Consider the following 26,132-nt stretch of genomic DNA (forward strand, 5'->3'; position numbering starts at 1 on the left):
TCTCCTTCAGGAATGTGACCAATGACACTCCCAGCCATGTCAGGAGAGACCAGCTGCATAGGGAAAACATCCTGATAAAATTCTGAATCTCCTTCAGGAATGTGACCAGTGACACTCCCAGCCATGTCAGGAGAGACCAGCCCCAAGCCTCAAAGCTTTCCCAGGTCTCTCAACCATCCTGTACCTGCACTTGGTCCAAGCAAGGGATTTTCCCTGCTACAACTTGCCACACTTCCTTCCCTCAGCCTGACACAGGGCAGTTCTGCAGTTGTTGTGATAGCATTTTTCATCATTAATTTGTTATTTATAAACCACAATTATAGAGGTGTGATTGAAATAATTGCTGACATGTGATATTTGCCATTATTCACTGAGTTTTTATGAGATATTACAAATAAGCCAGAGTGGTTCTGTGTACCTGCAACATGCATCCTGCAGTGGGCTTTCCAAAGGCATAAAGCAATAAAGGATTGCAAATAAGGGGCATACAGCATAGGATAATGATAAACCTATGAAAATCTCAGTTAGCTACAGAAAATCAGTCAGATTGGCAAATATCTGAGCATTAGAAGAGAGATGGGAACATCCCTGCTGCCGTGTCCTGCGGCAGTGGGGTGTTGTGCTGAGAGGCTGTGACCAGGACGAGGTGAGTGGGACGAGTTTGTTTCGGATGACTGTCAGCCAGCGCACTAGATCTCAATAGAGATCTCCCTAATTCAGAGCCACCCAACAGAAATTACACCTTTTGTGTTAATAAACAAATGGTCACAAACACTTAGAGGAAGGGTTAAGCTTCCTGCCACTGCCAAGCATCTCCCTTTGGCAAATTAGGGCTTGCAACCACACATGGAAAGCGGGTACTCCCTGCCACGGTGACACCCACTGTCTCAGGTATAAATGCAGAGGAGGCTGGCTGGAACTTGGAGCTATGATTCCAGAACAACTGTAGGACCAGCTTTGACTTTTCACCTGAGTTTTTTGCTGCTGCCACCATGAGCTGTGGCTCCAAGCAGCCCCTGAAGAGCTGCCTGCGGGGCAGCAGCGGCGGAGGGGGTGCAGGGGGCAGCTCTCATTCCTCGGCCTCCTCGAGGACAGTCACCTCCAGGAGCAGTGGTGGGGGCAGGTTTTCTGGCAGCAGTTGTGCAGGAGGAAGCTCCCGGAGCAGCTGTGGTGCAGGAAGTGGCTATGGCAGGCGCAGCAGCTACGGAGGAGGAATGAGCAGCAGCAGCTGCGGAGGGAGACTGGGTGGTGCATGTTACGGAGGGGGCATGGGCCACAGCAGCATGGGAACGGGCTTCAGGTCTGGCAGTGGCTTTGGGGGCTTTGCTGGAGGTGGGGCTGCTTTCAGTGGTGGCAGCTTTGGCAGTGGTGGCTTCCACGGAGGGAATGTGGGAATTCTCTCCTACGATGAGAAGCTGACCATGCAGAGCCTTAACGAACGCCTGGCTTCCTACATGGAGACCGTCCGGAACTTGGAGAAGGAAAATGCTCAGCTTGAACAGTTAATCAGGGAGTGGTACCAGAAGCAAGGTCCTATTGGCCCAAAGGACTACAGCCACTATTATGGACAAATTGAAGAACTTCAGAAGCAGGTAGGATGTTCTTTGCCAGAGAAGCCGAAGCACTGACAGACTGAGAGGTCCACAGGAAATGTTTTCCTAACATGTTGTGTCTCTTCTAGATTGTGGCTGCAGCTGTGGAAACCCACAAGGTACTTTTGGACCTGGATAACACAAAGATGACTGCAGAAGACTTTAGAATAAAGTAAATATATATATTGCTCTTTTACAGGCACTTCCTCCAGCTTTCCTGACCTTAGTTTCATAGATTCATTCCATAAACAAATATCAATCCACAGGGACTTGGCTTCCTCCTGCTTCCATGGCAGCACAACTGAAATAATTTGTGAAACTTTAAATTTTTCAGTATTCCTAGAGTGATCTTTGATGGGAATGCTGCCTATGGTTGCAGAGCCGGAGCTTACAAAAAGTTTTATTTTTAAGAAAATAAAAATTGGGATTTTCTGTCACTGAAAGTCAGGTTAACCAGATAGATGAAATCTACACAAAGCTGTAGTAAGAAGAGAGGATGAAAGAGGCCATAAAACACATTTCAGTGTTAAAGTTTGATATTAATAATAAACTTTGTATTTATTTAGTATAAAGAATAATAACTTTGTTATTAAGTAGTATTATGAATTAAATGTTAAGTATTGGCTGATGATTTCCTAACTCTGATGGCTGAGAGATGCTGCAAGCTCCAAAGTACAGACACAAAAGCAGGCACTGACTCTGGAATAGGTGAATTTTCCATAAATAATGTCAGCTGGGAGGAGGGCTGAGGTGCCAGGAGCTGACCTCTCTGCCTGTCGCTGGCGCAGGTACGAGATGGAGAGCGGGCTCCGGCAGAACGTGGAGGGCGACCTCAACAGCCTGCGGCCCCTGCTGGACAACCTGACCCTGGCCAAGTCCGACCTGGAGATGCAGTTTGAGTCTCTGAAGGAGGAGATCATCGACCTCAAGAAGAACCACGAGGAGGTAAGAGCCAGGGCCTTGAAACACACTGGAGATGTGGGAGCTGACATCCAACAGCGACCGAGGGGCACGGCCAGGCTGCTCCAGGGTGCCCCTGAGCTCAGCCCCCTCAACAAGCAGTGACTGGAAAGTGAAGGCTAAATAATTGCAACACAAACCCTCCAAATCTATCTATCTATCTATCTATCTATCTATCTATCTATCTATCTATCTATCTATCTATACATACATATATACATATATATATGAGAGTTGTGGATGGAACTGCTCCCAGGCACCCACAGCTGTGTTAGTGGGGAGACAAAAGATTCCAAGCACATTGTACCCTCACTACAGAGCAATTATGAATTGTTGGGTAGGAATTACTGTCATATATTTTTATATATATATATATATATGTGTTGTTGAAAGGCTCCATTTGTGTTCATTGTCCTCGGGCCTGGGTTTTCTCTGCAGGAAATGAAACTGCTGCAATCCCAGTCCAATGGAGATGTGAATGTGCAGATAAACACTGCTCCAGGAGAGGATCTGCTGAAAAAACTGAATGAGATGAGGCAGGAATATGAAGCTATTATTCAGAAAAACCGTGCAGAGGTTGAGAAGTGGTACGAAAGCAAGGTAAATGATGACAGGCCTTGATAAGAATTTCCTGTAAAGAAATGACAACATCCATTGATTTTACAAAATAACAGCAGAGTCCCTTTGGTCAACATGAAGTAAATCACAAGTGGGCTTGAGTTGCTCTGGCAGAGCCACACAAGCAAGTTGAACAGCCCCATTCTACCAGCGCCCTTCTGCAAATTGTTGTGTTCCAGACGGTCCCATGATAAACTGCCATGCTGGCACTGTAAGTAAAACTCAGAAACTGCAATTCCCCATGTTCATTTTTCAGATGGAAGAAGTGAGTCAACAAGTCCACTCAAGTAGCCAGGAAATAGAATCAAGCAACCAGCAGATCTCTGTGCTGAGACGTGAATTTCAGAGCCTGGAAATTGAGCTGCAGTCGCAGATCAGTCTGGTAGGTAACCACTGCTCCTCATCCCCTGGTAAGCAAAGAACTCAGGAGCTGCTGGCATGCCAGGATGCCAGCTGAGAGAGCCACTGAGCATCCCGGGCACAACAGACACTGTAGCCATGTTTCACAGACAAAAGCAAGGCATGGTTCTTCCCAGGAATATTTCTGGGTTTCACATTCTCTGAACCTCAGAGAAAGGAAAAACAATTCTTATCATTTGCTGCGCCTGTGTTTGTGCCAAAGTAGAATGCAGTATGGAGATTGTTCACCCAAAGTGATCCTGTTCTGTTTCCTTGGCCTGTCAGGGCCAGGTGTGTGTGTGTGTCGGGACTGTTGGGTGACAGTCATGACATTCTGTGCAGTTGTGTGCAGAGTTGAGGGCCTGGCAGATTCAGTTTAGATGTAATCTAATATAGTGCAATATAGTACAGAATAATATAGTATAATAAAGTCATTAATTAGCCTTCTGATAAGATGGACTCAGATGCATCATTCTCTCCCCTCATCAGGCTTGCCTGCAAATTCCATATGACACCATGTGGGACTTTCTCATGTTGGGCATGAGAATGGTCTAACCCTGCCCCATTCCCATAACCAGTGCATTTTGTTTTCCCTTTGCAGATCGACTCCCTGCAGTCCAACCTGGAAGACACAGAACGTCGTTACAACATGCAGCTGCAGCAGATCCAGGCCATGATCGCGCCCTTGGAGGAGGAGCTGGCCAGCATCCGCTGCGAGATGGAGAGCCAGAACGAGGAGTACAAGATGCTGCTGGGCATCAAGACCCGCCTGGAGCAGGAGATCCAGCAGTACCGGGCACTGCTGCAGGAGGGGCAGCATGGCATTAGGTACAGACATCAGTTAATTAACTTCCTGTTGATGCCATCAGGGAAAGAGGACAGCAGGGATATTTGTATTAGGAACTAGTGCAAGGGATTAATCATCAACATATTACTGCAAGCACAAGAATTCACATGGAATCTAAACCTCAGCTGGCAGCATGCAAAGCTGTACTTTTACAAAAGTGTTTAGAATTGTAATTTGCCATTTCTTCCCCTCGGTACCATCAGGAAGTGATGGCACATCAGGAAGTGCCATTATTTGGGAAAATGAAAGGTAAGAAAGAAATAACACACCCCTTCCTCCTTACAGCACTTCACAGGGAGGAGCTGGTGGTGGATCTTCAGGAGGAGGAGGTCACGGAGGAAGCAGTGGAGGAGGAAGCTGTTGGTCCTCAGGTGGAGGAAGCAGTGGAGGAAAAGCCGGAGGATCCTATGGAAGATCTTCCTCTTCTGAAAGCGGAGGAGGAGGGAGTGGAGGAAGAACAGGAGGTGGAACCTGTGGTAAAACCTCAGGTGGAGGAGGTGGCAGTGGAGGAGGAGGAGGGGGTAAATCCTGCCTCTCCCGCTCTTCGTCTTCCCAGTCCCAGCCTGGCGACTCTTCTGAAAGCCCAGGTAAAAATGGAATTAAAAAATACATCCTGCAATCCACAATTCTCTCTGAATAGCAGGAAAGGATGAAACGACTTCCTCCCTGGAAATATTTTTGCTATGTTTTTCCCCAGTCTTGTTTTAAGGCCACTCTGACATTTGTTCTTAGACAGTAACAAATCAACATGAGCAGCACGAAGGATGGCACGAAGAGCTGTGTCAGAGGATGGGTGAAAAGAGGAAATGGAGGGGGAAAAGGGACAATGGTGCCAAATCCAAAGTGTGCAGGGAATCAGGAAAGTCAGAAGATAGAAATGTGACTGCCATTAAGCAGGGCTTGTTTAAAGCAGGGTTGAATAATTGGAACACTCCAGACATTGAAAATACAAGGGGCATTGGCTGCAAAATACTGAAGCAGCAAAAGATGGAGAGTGACCGAAGGGTCTGATCCATATCTGACTTCCTGGCTCTGGTTCCAGGAAGTGCTGAAAACATGAAGCTCTGCCTGGAAGGAAATAAAACTTTGGAGAGAGGAGCAACCATGGAGGAAGTGTCTGAAGCCATAAAACACATGAGACGGGGTAAGGGTCCAGGTCCAGGCAGCACCTCAGACAAAAGCCTGAAAGTGGGGAAAATGAGCAGGAAGATGTAATTTTTAGAAAGATTCAATTCCACTTTGGATTTTTTATGAAAATATGGAAAATAATCCTGCCTTGAGGTTTGCATTTACTCCTTATAATGACCAGGTTCAGTCAGGCTCTGCCCCAAACAGTTTCCATTGCAGACTGACAGTCAGCCATGACATGAGAGCTGGCTCTCACCCAAAGGGCCTGAAGCCATCAGGGCAAACAGTAGGAACCCTGCACAGACACTCCTGCTGCTGAAAACAAGGCAGTGAATTCAGGAGGATTTTGTGTCATGAGGAAGATTATTTGATAAGATTTGGTGTAGATGAGCTCTAGTTTTTAAAAAATTCCTACATCAGCTTTGCAAACTCCTCGGCAAAAATTTATTCCTCTGATCAAACATCTCTGATCAAACATCCCCTCTGCCCTGCAACACTCCAACAGATATAAATGTTTGGTAGGCAAGATTAAAGCATATTATGTGCCATCTCTCTTTAACTTATACAAATCTACTATAAGTATCCATAGACACACAAACACAGGTTCTAATTTCACCTGTATTTGGTTTGTAGTGCTGCAGCCACACTAAATTAAAGTGATTTGCTCTGCCGTGGCTCAGAACAGAAGCAGGTCCTAAACTGCTAAATCTGCACACACACGGCACAAACTCAGGTGTGACACTGTCTGGACTTTTCCAGAAGGCTGGGAACAACCCTGATGCGTTGAGAACTGCACAGGTGATACTTAAGAATTAACATGAGGTTAAAAATGCTGAATTCTTCAAAAAAATTCTTGCTTTCCTCCATCTTTCAACAGGGAGCTTTAGAAGGGTGGAGGAGTGATGAGCAAGACCAGCATCTTCCACTGCACAACCTCCCAGTGAGGCCTTTGGACCCTACTGAGCAAGGCTGAACGTCCCCTGCCGCGAGCAGGAGTGAACACTTGTCCAGCTTACTCCCCTCTGCTCACTCCAGGGGCTCACCAGAGCTCTCTGCATGTCCTGTCTGCTTCCTCCATCAGTGTTTCTGCTCCAAATCACTGTTACCTGAGTTAATCTCTGCCGTGATTGGTGTTCCTGTGGAATAAATGCTAATAAATCTTGGCTTCTCTCTGATGCAACCAGAAAGCTGTGTCTAGTGCAAGTTGCTTTAGCAGAGATTTTTGTTTGAATCGGTTACAAATATCAAGCTTTACCTGTGGAATACACAATGATGTGTCAGATAACCCATAAACCCCAAAGTTTTCAGGGACATATTCACTACTTAAGACTCACTGGGCAAAACTTTGCACTGCCAGGAACAATGCTCTGTTGAGGGAAAACTCAGTCAAAACCTTTCTGCTATTGATTTCCATCAGGGACAGGAGGGTGGGTTTAAGGAACTGACTATTCCCTATAAAACTTCTTTAAAAAATGAGCTCTGTTGGGAATTTCCCTTGAAAATAGCCCCGAGGGTTATTTGTGTATTATATATATTTGTATATGATGTTGTATTTTACACAAGACCTGCTCACAGACACATCCTTTCTCCTGTGCACTTCTCCCCTCACCGGCTTTAGCCCAAACAGAACAATCACTCAGTGAGTCTTTCTCTCTCAGTTTTACAACCATGAGGTTTGTTTTTTCCCTCTGAGGAAGGCATCACCCATGGGAGAATGTTGGGAAACACAGACTGAGTGGGAGACCGTGGGAACAGGACTCCTAAACTCCCGAGTTCCAGGCAGATCTGTGCCAGTGATTCACAGTGTTGCCTTATGCTGGGCTCTCAGCCATGAATTAGTATTGAAAAACAAAAAAAAATCTGATTTTTTTTCCTGACCAGTGTCTTTCTGGGGGCTGGAGGAACCAGCTCACCTGCATGAAGGACTCCTGCACACACAAGCACTGATGCACCTGGCCTGACACCACAGCAATGGTGGGGATTGTTTGTCAGGATACCCCAACTCCCAGCCGTTGCAAAATCACCTTCTTCATTTTTAACCCCTTGCAGCATCACATCACACTTGTCTCTGTTTTCTACCTGTCCCCCAAGCCTACTTTCTCCCATTGCTCTGCTCATTTCCACCTCTGGCAGGTGGTGACAGCTATTTCTCAGACCTGTCTGTTCAGGGTACTCAACTTGCAGCCCAAACTAAGGAACACTCCCAATCCAGGAGCCCTGCTTCTCATACCTCCCCTAGGAGCCTGCCAAGTTAACCTCAAAAGTGTTGCTGCTCAGTGCCTGCTCCCTGCTTCCATGGTGATTTACAGGCCATCACCTGGCCTCTGGCCTCACAGCGACACCCAGGAGGCTCTTGGGGTGGTTGGATATGATTCACCCAGAGGAGCAGCCTGTCCATGCTGAACTTCACTGCTCTCTGCCACTGTGGGACCACTGACAACCTCTTGCTCCTATCCTTCTTTCCAAAAATATAACTTACTTTTAGTATTTTACTGCTGGTTATCAGGCATCTCTGAATTTAACCCTGCAGAAGAAATTCTCCTGAACTGACCCCTGGGGGAGCAAAGCAGAAACTGGAATTTGGAGCGTGGGCAGGGCAGTGAGGCAGGTCAGGGGCTGAGAACCCAGTGCTGAGCACAGACACGTACGAGGGTGCAGCGTGTTGCAATACTCAGTGCACTTCTGCTGCTGATTTAAATGCTTATTTTGATATGTTCCAATCAGTGACAATTTCTGAGCCAGAAGGATAAATAATATACTATTGCTACTACTTTTGCCACTCAGCATTGATTGTGCTGTCTTTTCCTTATCTAAAATCTGTGGCTTTCTTAACAAGATGTTTTTATAATGTTTATACATTTAATGAGTCTGCATCTTCTACAGTGTAAATCAGCTTCATAATATGGTTTATTGCATGCTATGCTATGTGACAAAATAAATACAAACCACCAATAAACGGACAAAATTCCCTACTTCATCATGGCATTAGCACTCATTACAGACAAAAAGCAGACTAAAATGAGATGGTTTCTTACCAGACCCCAGAAGAAAAAGCCAGTTTTAAGGGTTCTTTCCTTTTTACATTTTGGATTACAAAATCTGCACCTGGGTAATCACTGGCCCTTGCTTACTGAGAAAACAGGCTTACATGGAGGAACAGAGCTGCAAAACTCAAACCATGGCAAAGCAGGAGTAAAAAACACAAACATTGGAGTGTCAGGTGTCAAAGCTTAAGGCAGGCTCAAAGTGGGGCAGCAGCAATACTGAGAGGTGAGGAGAACTTTGCACTTTTTATTTGCATGCATGTCATTAGTCATTAATCAGCATAATGAGCTTTAATTTTATGAGCACAAAGTGTTGCAATTCGGATACTTATCTGGTGCTCCTGGTAGTGCTCTGAGAAGGTAATTGTGGTGCGTGTTGGAACAAGACCTTCAGAGCACCCTAGGCAAAAAGCAATGTGCACACACTCCCGTGCGTTTGGCTTCAGAGCTCCCAAGCAATCCCTGTGTCCATTTGAAAGCACAGATGTCATTTCCAAATTGCCTGTGCGTATATTGTGCTGATGTCTCTTTTGCTGAGCATTGATTGTCAGCCCTGTTCATTGCCAAATGCTACCCAGGCCATCTTCACGGGCTGCAGAGTGAGTACAGCAGGTACATCATGTCACTGTGCTGTGGGGGAAGGCAGAGCCCACCCGGACTGTCCCTGAGCGTGTAAATCCTTCTCCAGAGCTCAGCCCAGCAGGACCTTCCTGCCTTGCCATGCTGCAAGGAGAGCAGACGCCAGGGATGTCCTCCTTCCCCACCCAGCATGAGCTGCAGTGGCAGAACGTGCCACAGCAGTGCCCCTCTCCCTGTGCCATCGCACAGGACACTGCACTGAGCAGAGCCAGCCAGGTGTGGGTGCCCGCAGCTCCGAGGGGCTCTGAGGCTGCACAGCTCAACTGGACGGAGGGATCTGAACCTCAGAGAGAGGCAGGAACCTTGGCAGTGTCCTGACCATGCCCTCCAGCTGTTCTGATACCAACAAAAGGAATTATTCCAATCTAATTGTCTTCACCCTGGAGGAGACTGGGGAAGTGACAGTGGGACCACTCTGACTGTGGCTCAGAAACTGCTAGAAATGCTGACGGCTGACAGGAGGGAATTAGCAGCCTGCAAAGTGTCCCCAGCTGTGACACACACCCTGACCCACAGCTCTCACAGCTACGTGGCAAAGCCCACGTGGGCATTTGTAGGATCTGAGGAACAGCTGTTCTTCCCACCAGCCTCCCTGCATGGAGGGTCCAGGTTATCCTGCACAAAGGGTTGTGCTGAGAGTGTTGGAGGTTTTAAACTTCACAGACAAGCCCACTGCTGCCTTAGGGGTTCTTGTTTGCTTTGCTGGGTCTAATCTAAATTTCTTCAGAAACAACAGTTTCACTGGATTTCACTAGAACATTCTGAGCTGAAGCAGGAATGAGGAGTGAGGTAAAAACAGACCCTCTCTTCTTATACAAATTTCTGGTAAAAATGATGGGAAGAGGTCATTAAATAGATGAAAAGAAACCCTGGTAGTTGCCTGAGCCAGCAGAACAACATTGAATTAAGGGGAAATATTTCAGTTTTTCAGCACACAGGTACAAAAGGGAGAACACATTTTCTCCAGGTCTGTTTGGAATGCAGCAGCTCCAGCCTGTTGGAGAAGTCTCCCAGCTCTGCAGCATGGGATGCTCCCAGGGTTTGTCATCACTCTGGTGATTGGAGGTCACTTCTTTGATATGGATCACGGAGGCCTGATTAAAAGGAGAGCGAGAACAGAGTGAGAGTGAGGGAACAGGGCTGGGCTGAGCCCGAGCAGAGGCTGCACGCTCGGAATGTTCCAGCACTCTGCAGGCTGGGCACTGCTGCTGGCTGCAGTAACAAAGCTCCTTCCCCTGCTCCCACTGGGAAACAGCAATGCTGGATAGGGTATGGATGCTGCGTGGACACAGAAACATTAATGATTCAACTGTGCTTCACATATGGGAAAGAGATGAGACATCCTAAACCTGATGGTCCTAAACCTGATGGTTCCTTTTTAAATAATTCCATAAATTTACATCATCCATATAATATATTAGTGAAAAGCATCAGAGAACAAAAATCTTTAAAGGCTCTTCTAATGACAAGAAATGAAAAATGAAATTTCAGAAATGAAAAATTCATTCTGTCCACAGAACAGATCTTCTGTGGTTAACAAGTATTTGCAGAGTCAAACATTTAATAATCAAAAAGTGTTTAAAAATCAGCCAGGAGAGAATTCAGTGTGTGCAACTATACAGGAGGATGAAGGAGTCATAGTTCACCTGGATTTTTCAGGCACTTCAGTGTCCTGCTCCAGAGAGACACACAGTGACTGTGACAGACACCAAACATCCCAGGGGCAGCTCTCAGCTCCAGGAACACACAGGAATATGGCCCAGCCTCATGGCCAGCAGGGATCCTGGAAACCAAGGTCTTCCAAACCAAGGTGGAACTACTAACAAAAATGAAATAGCAGCAGTGCCAAAGACAAAACAGGAACATCCTACGAGCTTGTGACTTAAAAGTTACCTTAGATCTATGGGAAAACCTGTGATTTGTGATCCTCTTTTACATACAAAGAGTGGTAACAATAAAAAGCTAAAATGAAATGTCAAGGTGAGTGAAAGTTCTCCGCCCTTAGTGGTTTGAATCTTTCTTTCCTTTCATTGTTCTTATTTTTTAAAATATTTTCCAAGCCTGAAATAAAACTTACCAGAAGAACTCTTCTGTATGGACAAATCCCTGCTGTGAATAGTTACATATGGAAAAAGACACCAATAAATAAAATAGGAAATTATGTGGGTTGTCAGAAGATAAATAAATGAATTAAGATATTATTTTGGCAATTTTTTTTACTCTTTCTTTAATCATTCCAGGAATTTTTGTGTTTACTATCACTAACAAACCTACAGATCTTTTATCTTGGCTGTGAAAAGCATGTCTCAGGAATATCCCTGGAACCACTGATGGGAATTTGAACATGACAATCAATTTAACTCACCACAGCAGAGTTTGTGACAAAGGGTCCCACTGAGCAAAGCAGCAGTATCCAGACCCAGAGGCAAAACTGCACGAAATAAGAAAAACCACTTTGCCTGTAGCAAACTCCCTCTTTCTGCACCAATACCAGACTGTGCTAAAGCCCAGAAACTGTTTATGCTGCTGAGGTGTCACTACCAGCCTACAGCTGAGAATCAGGAGAAATTATTCCATCACCAAAGTGCTCGGAATCTTTCATCATCTTCCAGCCATTGAGAGATCAAATAGCAAGATAAAATCGGGAGGTTTTGAAAGCAATTGCATAAGCAGCAATAGAGCAATGCTGGCACAGACACGGCACGAAGGCCAGGACGAAGGATGCGCTCAGGAAATGTTCAATAATCCTGAATTTACAATCAACATCCCACCAAGGCAGCCTTTGGAAAGCAAGGACCGTGCTGCATTGTTATCTCCAAGAGGTCTTGGCTGGGAGAAGGACAGCAGGGCACAAAGGGGGAGCCCTCTGCTCCTGCACCTGAGGTTTAGGGTTTGCTGCGTTTCATAACTCCCTGCAGTCATGAAAGGCTCCAGAACCCCACAGAGAGGAGGGCAGGCGATGAGGACATGTCAGACAGAGCAGAGCTTCACTGGGAAACTCTGCACGTTCTCCTGGGCAAACTGGGGACAGTTTGGGTCCATCTGTAGCAAACACAAATGCTGGTGGTGTGCTGTTATTTGCACATCTGCCTTCAGACACTCGCCTTTGGCATCCAGCCTACCTAGTGAGGATGGGAACCCTTCCCCCAGGGTCAGCCTCTGGGGATCAGGGCAACACTGAAGTGTGGGGTCCTTTCTTTTGTGCTCTCAACAGTCTGGTTTCTACTGATTGGTGTAAAAAGTCTTTCAGCTTTCCTCTCAGGATGCTTTTTTAATCTCAAGGATCTTTGCTTTAAGAACAGTAGATACGATTATTTTATCACCTACAATATATGACACATTAACAATAGAGTGAGCTGCTTTATATTAAATGATAAAAAGTCTTCCCACACACTAGTTTTTAAATCATTGTCTGAAATAAAACAACTTCTAATTGGGTTACAATTGACTTTATAATACAATTAACACATCCTTGATCTTCATTCTATTTTAGATCAACAGTGCTTTGATGAAAAGAGTTCAGTATTATTTTTCTTTTTGAATTCTAGGACTTGGCTGGTTGTGAGCTGCCCTAGTGCTTTCTTCACAAAGGAGGGATTTTGATTTTTAAGCAAGAATCCCTCTGCATTGTTTGGAATAGCCTGTTCGTGTTAAATAAGATGTTCTCTTAGTGCAGGCAGGAACACATGAGTACAATCTTTACAGACAAGTCACACAATCCTATTAATAAAACTCTGCACTAGCACGTATGGTGAGAAAAGGAACATAAGCTGTGTAGAAAATCTGAAATGCACAAAGTTGGAAAGAACAAAAGAGAACAAACAACAATCTTTAGCAACAGCAGCTACAAAACCTTAGCAGAGGAAGGACCTATTCCAGAAGGCACTAAATGAAAAGAATATGTCACCCAAAAGAAGTGAGATGTTCAACCTTAACCAAGCCTCGGAAGCCCAGCCGTGGGCTGGATTGCCTGAGATAGCTGCACAAAAATACTGTTCAGCAAATTATTCTTGGCACAAACAAGAAGTTTGGTAAATGCCCTGGGAGAAGGAAACACCCTGATGGTGACACCCAGTGTCAAATGCATAAATAGAGAGAGCTGGGGATGAACATTTGCAGTCCTGAAGCTTATCAGGCTGTGCAGCTAAATTTGGGGTTGTGGTTTGACTCTTGCCTGCTGTCACCATGAGCTGTGGCACCAAATCTTCGACCACCAGTACCATGAGAATTAGCAGTGGAGGGGGAGGAGGTGGTGGAAGATGCAGTGGTGGAGGTGGTGGAGGGGGTAGGTCTGGTGGATACTCCTCGGTGTCCTCAAGAAAATACACCTCTTCCGGAGGCAGCGGGGGCTTTTCTGGGAGAAGCTTTGGTGGAGGAGGCTCCAGGAGCAGCTATGGGGGGGGCTTCAGCAGCGGCAGCTGTGGCAGGATCAGCCGCAGCAGCTACGGGGGGAGAATGAGTGGTGGCAGCTACGGAGGAGGAATGAGCTGTGGCAGCATGGGAGGAGGATTTGGATCAGGAGGGGGGGGATTTGGGGGAATGGGAGGTGGTTACGGAGGTGGTGGATACAGTGGAGGTGGATTTAGTGGCTTCGGTGGCAGTGGTGGCTTTGGTGGTGGTGGCAGCTATGGAGGAGGCAGTTTTGGTGGCATGGGCTTTGGGGACGATGCTGGCTTGCTCTCCACAAACGAGAAGCTGACCATGCAGAACCTCAACGATCGCCTGGCGTCGTACATGGATAAAGTGCGACGCTTGGAGGAAGAAAACTCCCAGCTTGAGCAGCTGATCAGGGAGTGGTACAAAAATCAAGCTCCCTCTCAGAGCAAGGATTACAGCCAATATTACAGGACAATTGAGGAGCTGCAAAACCAGGTATGATGTACTTTGACTAAATTGGAACAGGTTCCTACTGGAACGGCGCTTTCCTCGTGCAGCACAAGGCCCCTGTTTGGGGTGATGTTCCCCTTCCTGGGCTTTAGCCAGGAAGCAGAGTGGTGTGGGGACCAGCTGCTGTCTGTGTGTTCTGCCACACGTGTATTTGGGGCAGGAAGCATTGCTGGGTGCAGTGGCACATCAGCACCAGTGCCCCATCACATGGCCTGTGCCATGCTCTCCTCAATGCTGGGCTGCCGCTCGCTCGTTCTTCACTCGAACAGCAGACTTCATCCTTGCTTGTTGTGCTATTATTGCCATTTTAATTGGATGTTTTTGCGAATACACAGGATGAGCCAGCATGTGCAGTTAGTCTCAGCCATTTAACAGTCATGTATGTCTTGTGTAAACATGGCTGTTCTCAAAAAGTAATGGAAATTCTGCTTCCCCACTGTTTTTTGTTGGTTGGGTTGGGGATTTTTGTTTGTTTTTTCTTTTTTGAATATGAGGAGTTAATTTGGTTATTCTTTCCAACAAGGTATTTTTAATGGATATTTAACAGTAAAGGCATTTTCTTTTATCTGGAAGCAATAAACTCAACTCTCTCAATATCTCCTGCAGCTCTAGTCAGGCTTGAAGGCCTGACTTTGCCATAAACGCTTTGTGCAAGGTGTTTGTGCACAGGAGTTTCTTGTCTCTGCTGTCAGACTGAAAAGACACCTGACTGATAACACCTGCACTCTCCCTTTCAGATTGTTGGTGCCAATGTGGACCTTAACAGGATGCTCCTTGACATGGACAACACCAGAATGACTGTGGATGACTTCAGACTGAAGTGAGTCACTCCCTTCCTGCTTCCATCCACTTTGCCTCCCTTTACCCCCACGAGTTTCCATTGCCAATGAATCTTTGTAGAAGCTGGAGACTTTTGGCTACAATCACAGAATAGAGACTTGCTGGGAAAAGCATTCCGAGAAGGATTGCTTTGGGTTTTCATTATTAGTTTTCTCCAGACAAGTTCTTAAAGGGACACATTTAAGGGACTCCATTCTAAGTTTCTCCATCCTTGCATGTAGATTTATAAGCAGAATCCCCATGGTATAAATCTCACAGAGAGAAACTGTACTGAAATCAAACACAGCTATGGGAGACAGAAAGAGAATGAGGTCCTTTCTTCTAAGAATTGACCAGAGATGTAAGATGGGAACTGTCCATAACTGAGATACCAAACAAAGAGGTCTGGCAGCACTTTTACTCTCTTGCTTGTCTGTCATTCAGGTATGAGACTGAATATACCCTCCACCAGAGTGTGGCAAGTGACATCAATGGATTACGCCCACTTTTGGATCAACTGACTCTGTCCAGATCTGACTTGGAGACACAGTTTGAGTCCCTGAAAGAGGAACTGATCTTCCTGAAGAAGAACCATGAAGAGGTAAGTTTCTTCACACTTCAATAATTAAAGACAACTCAAAGAATTTCCCCTTGCTTTTTCCACCAACAGCAACCAGGTTTTGTCCTCTGGTTTTGATCACCCAACTTGACACAAGCCCACTTTGATGTTGAGGACTGTGTAGAGGGCGTAGCTGTCCACAGCTGGTGTCAGGAGACACCAGGTCAACACGGGAGACCAGGGGGATGAATGGCTTTCAGTACAAACTACAGTTTGCTTGCTGAACTCATGGAAGGAAAATTGGATAGACTATATGGAGGAGTCAAAAGAAAGCATTGTTACTCTCTTCAATGAGATTTCCCACTGAGAAGAAAAGAGTCCCACAAAGAGTACCCTGCATAGAATTCCTTACAACCCTGTGGAGGCAGCGCCGGGGTCACCATGCATGCAGTGCCTGGCTGTGAGCACTGGAGCCTTGGGAATATCAGAATTGTTCCATGGCCAGGGCAAGCAAGGCTCTTTTGCCGGAGTCAGGAGCTGTGTGAGGACCCACGCCCTTTTCCTTCTCTTTATTTGAAATTATGCCATTCCTCCTTACCTTCACCCTTTAAGAACCTCATGGGGTTTCTGTGATTTTTTTTTTTCAGGAAATGAGAGGACTGCAAGGCCAGTCTGGTGGAGATGTCAATGTGGAGGTCAATGCTACTCCTGGCATTAACTTAATGGAAAAATTAAATGAGATGCGCTGCGAGTACGAGAGGCTCATTGAGAACAACCGGAAGGAGGTGGAAAGCTGGTATGAAACCAAGGTAAAGCACAGGCAGGCTTGGTAATTAAAACCTTCACAAAGTACTGGACCTACTTACAGCTGGTGAAAAGCAACTTATCACGTGTTATTTAAGGGACAATAACTTTAAATTACTTTAGGCAGTTTCTTACAACAGGTCAGTCCTGGAATATCAGGTATGTGGTAAAACAAGGAGAGCTTCTTTGTTCCAGCAGCCAGTGAATTACCAGGGTGTTGGCAGAGTGGCTTGTGGGAAATAAACAGTCTGCATGGCATCTTTATTATTATTAATCGATTTCATGATGCTTTTATGATAACCTCACAATGTTTTTTAATTATAAAAAACGGCTCAATTTTGGATGTTAATTTTTCAGATGGAAGAAGTTAATCAACAAGTCCACTCCAGTGGCCAGGAGATACAATCAAGCAACCAGCAGATCTCTGAGCTGAGGCGTGAATATCAGAGCCTGGAAATTGAGCTGCAGTCACAGATCAGCATGGTAAGGAAAGGCATTTGCTTCACCCATGACACAGTGAGAAAAAGAGCTACAGCCAGCAAGTAATCCATCCAAGGACAATGGGATATTTGATTACTTACCTTCAATGATACACTTTTTTCCTGAGGATTTGTGAAGATCTCCTGTTTTCCCACAAAAATAAATTAAAATCACCACATTCCCATAACCAGTGTACTTTGTTTTCCCTTTGCAGATCGACTCCCTGCAGTCCAACCTGGATGACACAGAACGTCGTTACAACATGCAGCTGCAGCAGATCCAGGCCATGATCGCGCCCTTGGAGGAGGAGCTGGCCAGCATCCGCTGCGAGATGGAGAGCCAGAACGAGGAGTACAAGATGCTGCTGGGCATCAAGACCCGCCTGGAGCAGGAGATCCAGCAGTACCGGGCACTCCTGGAGGAGGGGCAGCAGGATCTTGTGTACGTAGTGACAGAGCACGGCGCCGTGTGACACCCGGCTGCTGGTCAGCCACCGGCAGGAAATGTAACAGTGGAGATTTGCAGAACAGATTTTGTACTGAAATGAGGCTGATGCCTGTCTTGGCCAATGGCCTCCCAGCTGTGATATGTTTCATTCTGTTCAGAATGTAACTCAAGTGAAGAAAAATTAATGCAGAAATTCTGAACTACCAGTTTGGGGCTGGACAAGGAAACCCATGTAAGAGAGTCTGGTTCCAGGAAAGCCAGGAACTGGAAAGGCAGGAAAAGACTGTAAAAAAAAAACCAAAAAAAACAACAAACAAACTAAAACCCAAACCAACCAAAGTTTTCCAAACCTTTATAAAAGTTTCTGAAAGTTCAATCTACTTCAGCCTCACTTATGCAGTGTGCCAGCTTATTCTTGGAAATGGTGCCTGAAACAGCAGTTTCAGTATCTTCATTCTGATTTTGAGCTGTACACTGATGTATGTGCTAAATATTGCAAGGAATCCCTAGGCAGAATGTGGGAAAAGCAAAAGCTCTTGCATTCAAGTTGAAGCTGAAAGAGAGGATAATTTGTGGCACTGCCTCAGTTGTTTTGGTGTGCAGTGCTGGGCTCTAACAGCAGTACAGCCCAGAGCGGTGCTGGCTCCTGGGCAGCAGCTGTAGCTCAAAGGCTTTTCGATGGAAAAGTGCTATTGATTAACTTTTTTCCCTCTTCTTTTTCTCTCTTTGCAGAATCCCAGCAGGAGGAATGGGAGGAGGCATGGGAGGAGGCATGGGAGGTGGTAGAATTGGAGGTGGTGGTTATTCTGGAGGAGGAAGAGGAGGAAGTGGTGGCATGAGTGGTGGATATGGAGGTGGTGGCAGCGGAATGGGAGGAGGAATGGGAGGAGGAAGCTGTGGAGGAGGAATGGGAGGAGGAAGTGGTGGAGGAGGAATGGGAGGAGGAAGTGGAGGAATGGGAGGGGGAAGCGGCGGTGGATGCATTGGAGGAGGAGGAGGAGGAAGAACCTCAGGAGGCATCAGCAGTTCCCACTCCTACTCTTCATCTTCCCAGTCCCAGTCCTGCAGGAGTGGAGGTGAAAGCCAAGGTGAGAACTCTGGTATGGGCATAGTGTTCTCTCAGTCACATCCTGACTCATTTATGCACTAATTTATACCAACATACTCTTCCAGAGGCAAACAGTACTGAGGATAAACTAACATTTCTGGGAAGTATTAGATTTACCATTACTAACAATTCTTTCCTCTTTGTGTGCAAAGGATCAACTCCACTTCCAGAGCACACAGTCCATTTCTATTCCATTTTGTAGCTGATATCAGCTGATCTTGTAGTTTCACTTCAGCTGGTTTTTTCCATCTCATTCTTTGCAGAATCTGGTAAATCCTGCAGCCTTTGTGCCATGCTGGAGTTTTCCTTTTTGCTTTTGGAATGCTGATGGCCACTCCCACACCATCCTGATGTCTGGGGGATGCTGGTATCTTGGACATTCAGTGCCAGGACTGATGAAGTTTGTGCTTGTTTTGTCTCTAAACAGGGTATGGAAGAAAATCTTTTGACTAAGAATTTACATCAAGGATCCTCCAACGCAAGACCTTTCAAAGAGAAACTGGCCCAAATCCGCTGCATTCCCCACACTCCCAAGGAAAGATGATGCTCTGAACAGTTCCTGGGAGGTGCAGATGCCACCTCTCCCCCTGCCCTGCATGCTCTGTGCTGCTTCTGCCCACGAAGCTCTGCAGCTTTGGTCACTGGCACTCAAACTGCTGCTTTACAGATCCAACCTGTTTGGTACTCAGGTTGCTCTGAATCAGGAACATGTCTCTAATAAAATTTTATTTCTGTCTGATGCAACCAGAATCCTGTATGGGGTTTTTCTTTCCTTCTGTAGGTGTAAACACTTAGAAAACACAAGGCCATGCCAAGACACACCTCCAGGTAGAGAGGTTGATGATACACTCCAGTAGTTGATAAATTTAGAGTTAAAACACAATTTCTGAGCAGTAGGGGCAGATCAGAATCTTCTTCTTTGTTTTTTAACAATGTGTCAGATATTCCTGGGAGCTGAGTTCTGAGACCCAACAGATGAATATCAACCTTAAAGGGGCTGCAGAACCTCAGTGCTCAATGACTCCAATGGTGCTGGCAGCACGTGAGTGTCCACAAAGAACGCTAATGATTACAGAGCTGTGGTTGTAAAATGAAACCAGTCTTTCAATTCACAAAACCTTGATGGGTGCTCCTTGGTTTAACCTGGAAATGCACAGATAAGGGATCTTGTTTTGAAATGACAAGAAGTGAAAGGGAAATATAATCTACAGGAACTTTACAAAGTTCATTTCCATAAAATGTTCATCTTGGCAGCAATTGCCTTCGACCTCTGAGAAATTTAGTACATGTAAAAGGGTGGAATGTTCACTTCTGTATACAGCTACCAGTGTATCCCAGCAACTGAGGGGCCAAAATCCCAGTGAGGCTGCCCGAGGGGAGGGTACACCTCACCTGCACACAACCTTGCAGCCTGAGCTGCAGGTGCAGGGCTGCACACAAAGGAGGGGCCTCTGGGGTTGAGTTGAGAGTGAAACAGAAGGTGAGCTCCACAGAAGAGGAGCAGCCCTGCTGAGTAACACCACAGATGCACCTGAGTATGGGTTGAGAGAACAGACACAAAACTGATTTCCAGAAATACACGTCACACTGCCATCTCAGCGCTTGGAAACCTTTCAGGGAAACAGAAACACTTGACTTAGACCAAGCCAAAGCGTGCTGGCATTGTGCTGGCATGAACGAGCCTTTGCAGGCTTGTCAAACAGAGTTTGTGTGGCAAAAATGCTGCCAAGGACACACAACAGGAACAGTGAGCTTCCAGTAATGCTGATTTCTCTTTCTTTGGTTTAGAAACTTGGGCTACACACAGCATCCAGAAAAAGCCATGGTGTTCATGATAGATGGTCTGAGGATTAGGAATTGTGTGTATTGCAGAGCCCTCTAAGGGAGGGAATTGCATTGTCACCTCCTACAGGTGCAGAGAGAGGGACAGGGACCTCCACTGATGCCAGTCCATGCTTTAAACCAACCTTGGAAGAGTATTTATTTCCCTGACTCCTAATTACTTCGCTGCCCAACGGGCACTAGGTGCTACACACCATCCAGTGAAGTGCAGAAGGGGTTAAAACAGAATGCACGCAGCAGCTACTGAGAGACCCAGGTGGAGGGACAGAAGGATTTCCAAGATCATTTTACGTCCATAAGGCACAGGATTGGGTTTGTGTGGCAAGGTTTGGGTAGCAGGGGATCCAGGGGGATTTCTGAGAAGAAATCTGGTGAGAAGCTGCCAGAAGCTCCCCCTGTGTCTGATGGAGGCAGTGGCAGCCCAGGACAGCCCCGCTGCCAGCCAGGGCAGGGCCCCTCAGCGATGGGGGCCTCGGGGGAACAGAGCCACAAACCTGCACAACTGCAGCCAGAGAGAGGAGCGGGCTTCTTTCTTCTTCTGTAATACAGAACCTCTTCCCGAAACACCTCTAGGTTGAATCCATCCTCCCTCTCTGTGGATAAGCTGATTTTGAGGTGACAATTCACAGCAGGTCCCACCAGCTCCTCGTGTTTCCTCTGCACAGCCCAGTGACTCTTCCATAGGAGCTGCAATGCTGAAATTTAATGCACAGCTGGAAATCTGAGATTTTGTTTCTGTTCAAGGCTTTTCTCAGTTTCACAGGAGCTCGATTAGTAAAGATGGAAAAAGCAGCTCACTGCCATTCCCTATTGCATGGGCAGTGGAAAAAAGTACACAAGTATTTCTGACTCTGTTGGGTGGTGCAAGCTGTTCTGTCGTGGTTGCAAAACACTCCTCACTGTAATGAGCTCACTGTAATGATGATATTTTTTTCAGATCTAATCTTAGTCTGTTTTAATCAAACTTATTTTTTCATTGTATTATATAATTCAATGAAGTATTCTGAGAAATTACTATTTAAATACAGTAATGAAAACGTGCAAAGTAAAATATTTCTCCTCTCAATTTCCTCTGAGTTGGTTTAAAACCATTACAATAAAATTAAGAGCTCTTTGATAGGAAAAGATTTAATATCTTTTTCCTTGCACAATGTTACTTTCATGGCTGTTGCACAGGGTATTCTTCAAAAAGAAAAAAGACAGTGATCCACATGCTGCATGTCCAGAGAAAGCTGAATGCCAGCAGGACCTTATTCAACACAGAGTGAAAAATTCGGAGTCAAGTCTTCTTCTGTAATGGACATGGGAATGCAGTCTTCAAAATTTTAATTTCATTGCATTAAAGGAGATTTCTATGAAGCTGATGTAATTTGAAATAAATCAATGAATGAAGAGTCCCTTGGAGGCAGCTGGTGTTACGAATCGTGTCTGTGATCTCAGGTGGAAGAGTAAAGCTGAGCTACTGAGTTTGAAAGCATAAAAATGATGGCCACAGACAATGAACCAGAAGCTTCATTAGCTGCCGTTACCAGCGCGATATTGCCAGAGTAACAGAAACTGAGAGATACGACATTGTTCAACAAAGCATCCAACAAGGAGCCACCCACAGAAAATTATAGTGCAGCTAGGTGTGAATCAACTGAGACATATTTGCACCGAATGGTAATGCCTTTTACTTACCTCAGACAAAATTCCTCTTAGCACATCATTTTTGGCATGAGCACTATGGCTGGCAAAGCCCATGGGAAGCTGGACTGCCTGGCAGGTGACACCCACCCGGGCAGGTATAAATAGCCAGCAGCAAGGACAGCCCGCTGCACTTTGATTTCCCGAGTCTCGCTGTGCACAGCTTTGCATCCGGGGCTGAACATCGGATCCCTTCGCCATGAGCTGCAGCATCAAGAGAACGTCCAGCACCTCGTACAGGAGCGGAGGAGGAGCCGGAGGCGCCTGCGGAGGCAGCAGCGGCCGCAGCTCCTCCGTGTCCTGCCGGCGCTACGCCTCCTCCGTCATCGGCGGGGGCAGCTACGGCGGGGCAGCCTGCGGGGGCTACGGCGGCGGCCTGAGCATGGGCGGCCTCGCCGGGGGCTTCGGCGGGGGCTTCGCGGGCAGCTGCGGCCCCGGGGGGGACCTGCTGCTCAGCGGCAATGAGAAGGTCACCATGCAGAACCTCAACGACCGCCTGGCCGCTTACCTGGACAAGGTGCGAAGGCTGGAGGAAGAGAACGCTCAGCTGGAGCACCACATCCGGGAGTGGTACAGGAAACAAGCTCCCAGCGTCTCCAAGGACTACAGCTCCTACTACCAGACCATCGAACAACTCCAGAACCAGGTACGATCATCCCGGCACACGGGGCTCCATCTCCCACATGCTCCTCTCGCTCCTCTGAGGCCTTCCTCCTTCCTCTTTGCTTCTTCCTCCTCCCTCCATCCCCAGCACTGGGCTCTGCCACCCGTGGCATGGCCGTGCTGGTGGCACCTGAGGCACAAACCTGCAGAGCTGCAGCTCCCATCCCCTGGCTGAGCAAAGCCTCCGAGCAGCCCACAGGCAACAGGGCCCAGCCCGAGGCAGCAGCAGCTCCAGCAGCCACAGACACGCTGGCTCACGCAATGGACATCCCACGCTGTGCAGGTGGCTCCAAACCAGCCGTGTGTGGTTTGCAGTGCTTCCCTCTGCTCCCAGCCAGATCAGCTGCATGGAGGGCAAAGCCAAAGCACCTGGATGGCAGGATCTGAGCTCCCTTTGTCCCTTCACACTCCTGCAGACGCCATGTGGGAGGACTGAGGTCTTCCATTACAATCAGGTCACACAGTACCGAAAAACCAAATTAAACAGACACCGTGAAGAAGCACTTTATATAGAATGGGCTGCAAACACTCTTTGGGACTCATGAGGGCTGTTCCTACCTTGAGAAATAGAGGAACATGGATTTGGCAGGATGGTCTGTGATAGCACAAGCTTCCCTGAAAAGTAAATCTGGATCGTTACCCTTCCCTATGGCCCCTGCACTACTGCAAGGAATAATTTGAAGACCCTCAATAACACCCTCTCAAAGCTTAGAGTCTTCTTTCTGCTTGTCCTGGAAATAGAGAACACAGACTTCTCTCCACCTTCCCCTATTGCAGATCATTTCTGCCACTGTGGACAACAACAGAATGCTTCTGGACATTGATAACAGCAAGATGACTGCTGATGACTTCAGAATGAAGTGAGTACCTCCCTGTGAACCTTGCATGTCTGTCAAATCCCTCTCATCTCATCTAGGAAGACAAGGGAGGACTGCCCTGGGTGGTATTACTGAGTCATCCTATTTTACTGGAATACTGATCTTAGAGGGATGTGTGCTGTCGACTGCCAGCATTTCATTTCCCCATTTCTCTGTCTCTGTGTGTGTGACAGGTATGAGAATGAGCTGGTCATCCGTCAGACCGTGGAGGCTGACATCAATGGCCTGAGAAATCTCATGGATGACCTGACTCTGGTTAGATCTTCTCTGGAATCTGAGCTGGAGTCCTTGAAGGATGAGCTGATTGCTCTCAAGAGAAACCATGAGGAGGTACGATCCAGTGACAGATAGCACAGCCTAAGACACAATCCATTGATTCTTCATGGCTCCCACCATCACACATCGAGTCCATTTCACCTCATGCCATGGGATTGTCGTTCCTTTGTACCTTGGTATTGCCTTGCCCACAGTCCCCGGCAGAACAAGTGACCTGTGTGTGCTCTTGTCTCTCTCTCTGGACTCCCTGCAGGAAATGAGGCAGCTCCAGTCCCAAACTGGTGGCGACGTGAGCGTGGAGGTCAATGCTGCCCCTGGAGAAGACTTGACAAAGATCCTGAATGACCTGAGAGATGAATATGAGCAGATCATTGCGAAGAACCGCAAGGAGGTGGAGCAGTGGTATGAGGTCAAGGTACGTGGCAATGCCCAGAGTGGAGTCTCCTTTGGTGGCACAGCCCAGACACCCTGGTAGCGGGACTGGCTGAAACACTGAGGCTCCCTGGAGACGTGAGCTCTCATCCAGCAAATCTGCTCCCTTGTGGCTCAGACAGTGTCTCTGGGGTTTGACTCTGCAGATCCAAGAAGTCAACCAGCAGGTCACTTCCAGCAGCCAGGACATCCAGACCAGCAGCCACCAGCTGACCGAGCTGAGGCGCGAGATGCAGAACCTGGAGATCGAGCTGCAGGCACAGCTCAGCACGGTACGTGGGCAGCACCTGCGGGCCCTTCCCTCCTTGGCACGGGCAGGGAGCCGCAGAACTCTGCTCCTCAACTCCTGTGCTTGCCTTTCCAGAAAAGCTCTCTGGAAAACTCCCTGGCAGAAACCGAGTCTCGCTACAGCTTCCTGCTGCAGCAAATCCAGGCGCAGGTCAACTCTGTGGAGGAGGAGCTGGCCAGCATCCGCTGTGAGATGGAGGGTCAGAGCCAGGAGTACAAGATGCTCCTGGGTATAAAAACCCGCCTGGAGCAGGAGATCCAGCAGTACCGGGCACTGCTGCAGGAGGGGCAGCAGGATCTTGTGTACGTATTTCATATTAGAGCAAGGGAGTCAAAAGAAATCCTCAAGCATTTATTTCCCAATAGAGACTTTTTCCCCCTGAAGCTACATCAACATATCTTTCAACTGAATATCCAACGTTAGTAGGTTTTGATGAATTCTCTGTTGGTTTTTTTTTACAGTGCCTCCCAAGGAGCTTTCCAAGCAGGTGGAAAATCCTCCCAGTCATACTCTGCTTCCTACTCTCATTCCCAGAGTGGAGATATGTCAGGTAAGTCAATACTTTGTCAGCATGTTATTATTAGTAGTTTACATCTGCCCCAATGGCTACAATGTATTTGGTCAGACAAATGTTTGTAGTTTGAGCGGAGTGAGAAATCTCATTACTCTGCTGCAGCAGAATCAGAGGTTAAAAATACAGCAAGTGCTGCTCTTCCCTCTGCCTAAATATAAAATACAGTTTATAAACTTTATGGGATGGGAAATATTTCTTTGCTTACTGGAATAATAGAAAAATACAGTTCTGAGAAAGTGCCCACGGTGCTGCTGGGCACGGAGCCTCTGCTCTTCTGCTGCTAACACTGTCAGGTGTAAGAATTCCACCTAGCAGGAATGCTCAGACTTGCCCTCAAGGCAGCGATTTGCTCTGTGCTCACACAGGGCAGTCAAGAGTGTGCTAGAGCAGTGGAGGGGCCCTGGCACCGTCCAGCTGAGATGCACCGACCGTGGGCGGCGAGGGACACCCGAGAGTTTCTGCAGCACGGCCGAGGCAGCGGGAAGGCTTTGGAAGACGAGCCTGGTCACCTGCCCCAGCACCCCCTCCTCTGCCCTGCAAGGCTTGGCTTACTCAACTTGTCTTTGGCAACTCGTTCTTTGTTAAAGGGCTCACACTCTGCTGGTAACTCTGCTCTAATAAACCTTTATGTCTGCAATTCAAATCACAACATGTCTGAGAAAATAAACTGAACCAACCTCGTGCGGGTACTTATCCAGATCATCCACCAAACACGGGCTCTGGAGCTGTACTGGGTACATGATCTCAGGACAGGCCATTCTGCACTAGGAAAATGGACACAGTGCTGGGATAGAACCACCGAGTGAAAAGAAATATCAGGAATTGTGACCATGGCTGTGTGAGGTGAGAGAACAGCCAGCCTCTGCCGAGGGGAACTGCCGGGTGAGGCTGGCAGAACTCTCTCTTCACAAGCAAGAGATATAAGGTGGAAAACAGAAATCTTGTTGTCACTTCTTGACACATTTTTTCTCCTTCCTGAGATGTTAAAAACCATTTACCATTTTGTTTCTTAGTGGTCACTAAGGGATTGCTTTCTGGCCCCTTGCATCGCCACTTGTACTAAAGAGAATGAATTATGTGAGTGAAAGGAGAAAGAAAGTACAAATGATGGGGAATTATCAGGAGATTAACTGTTAATTTACTAAACTGTGCCCAGTGGTA

At 46.9% G+C, this 26,132-nt stretch overlaps 3 protein-coding genes across 5 annotated transcripts; all 3 read left to right on the plus strand.

Annotated features, from left to right (window-relative positions):
- Nucleotides 1–951: 951 nt before the first annotated feature.
- On the plus strand, nucleotides 952–6,799 carry LOC119712287 (keratin, type I cytoskeletal 9-like). 3 transcript variants are annotated; one of them, XM_038163313.1, is made up of 9 exons: nucleotides 952–1,592; nucleotides 1,682–1,764; nucleotides 2,381–2,537; nucleotides 2,991–3,152; nucleotides 3,427–3,552; nucleotides 4,171–4,397; nucleotides 4,702–5,003; nucleotides 5,459–5,560; nucleotides 6,422–6,799. In XM_038163313.1, exons 1-9 carry the CDS (start codon nucleotides 993–995, stop codon nucleotides 6,445–6,447), a joined length of 1,785 nt encoding a protein of 594 aa, XP_038019241.1. In that variant the 5' UTR covers nucleotides 952–992; the 3' UTR covers nucleotides 6,448–6,799. The 3 variants fall into 3 exon arrangements, with proteins under 3 accessions (XP_038019241.1, XP_038019242.1, XP_038019243.1); XM_038163314.1 differs by lacking the exon at nucleotides 5,459–5,560; XM_038163315.1 differs by lacking the exon at nucleotides 6,422–6,799 and having other exon boundaries at nucleotides 5,463–5,548.
- A 6,613-nt stretch (nucleotides 6,800–13,412) lies between these two features.
- LOC119712258 (keratin, type I cytoskeletal 14-like) lies at nucleotides 13,413–19,284 on the plus strand. The gene is made up of 8 exons (XM_038163299.1): nucleotides 13,413–14,099; nucleotides 14,852–14,934; nucleotides 15,378–15,534; nucleotides 16,140–16,301; nucleotides 16,654–16,779; nucleotides 16,991–17,217; nucleotides 17,956–18,311; nucleotides 18,759–19,284. Exons 1-8 carry the CDS (start codon nucleotides 13,413–13,415, stop codon nucleotides 18,782–18,784), a joined length of 1,824 nt encoding a protein of 607 aa, XP_038019227.1. The 3' UTR covers nucleotides 18,785–19,284.
- Nucleotides 19,285–21,755: 2,471 nt separating this feature from the next.
- Nucleotides 21,756–25,969, plus strand: LOC119712176 (keratin, type I cytoskeletal 14-like). The gene is made up of 8 exons (XM_038163094.1): nucleotides 21,756–22,505; nucleotides 23,300–23,382; nucleotides 23,574–23,730; nucleotides 23,930–24,091; nucleotides 24,255–24,380; nucleotides 24,473–24,699; nucleotides 24,859–24,947; nucleotides 25,337–25,969. The coding sequence occupies exons 1-8, from the start codon at nucleotides 22,059–22,061 to the stop codon at nucleotides 25,354–25,356; spliced, it is 1,311 nt and encodes a 436-aa protein (XP_038019022.1). The 5' UTR covers nucleotides 21,756–22,058; the 3' UTR covers nucleotides 25,357–25,969.
- The last annotated feature ends 163 nt before the right edge of the window (nucleotides 25,970–26,132 follow it).

This window comes from Motacilla alba, chromosome 27, assembly GCF_015832195.1.
Source record: "Motacilla alba alba isolate MOTALB_02 chromosome 27, Motacilla_alba_V1.0_pri, whole genome shotgun sequence".
NCBI lineage: Eukaryota > Metazoa > Chordata > Aves > Passeriformes > Motacillidae > Motacilla > Motacilla alba.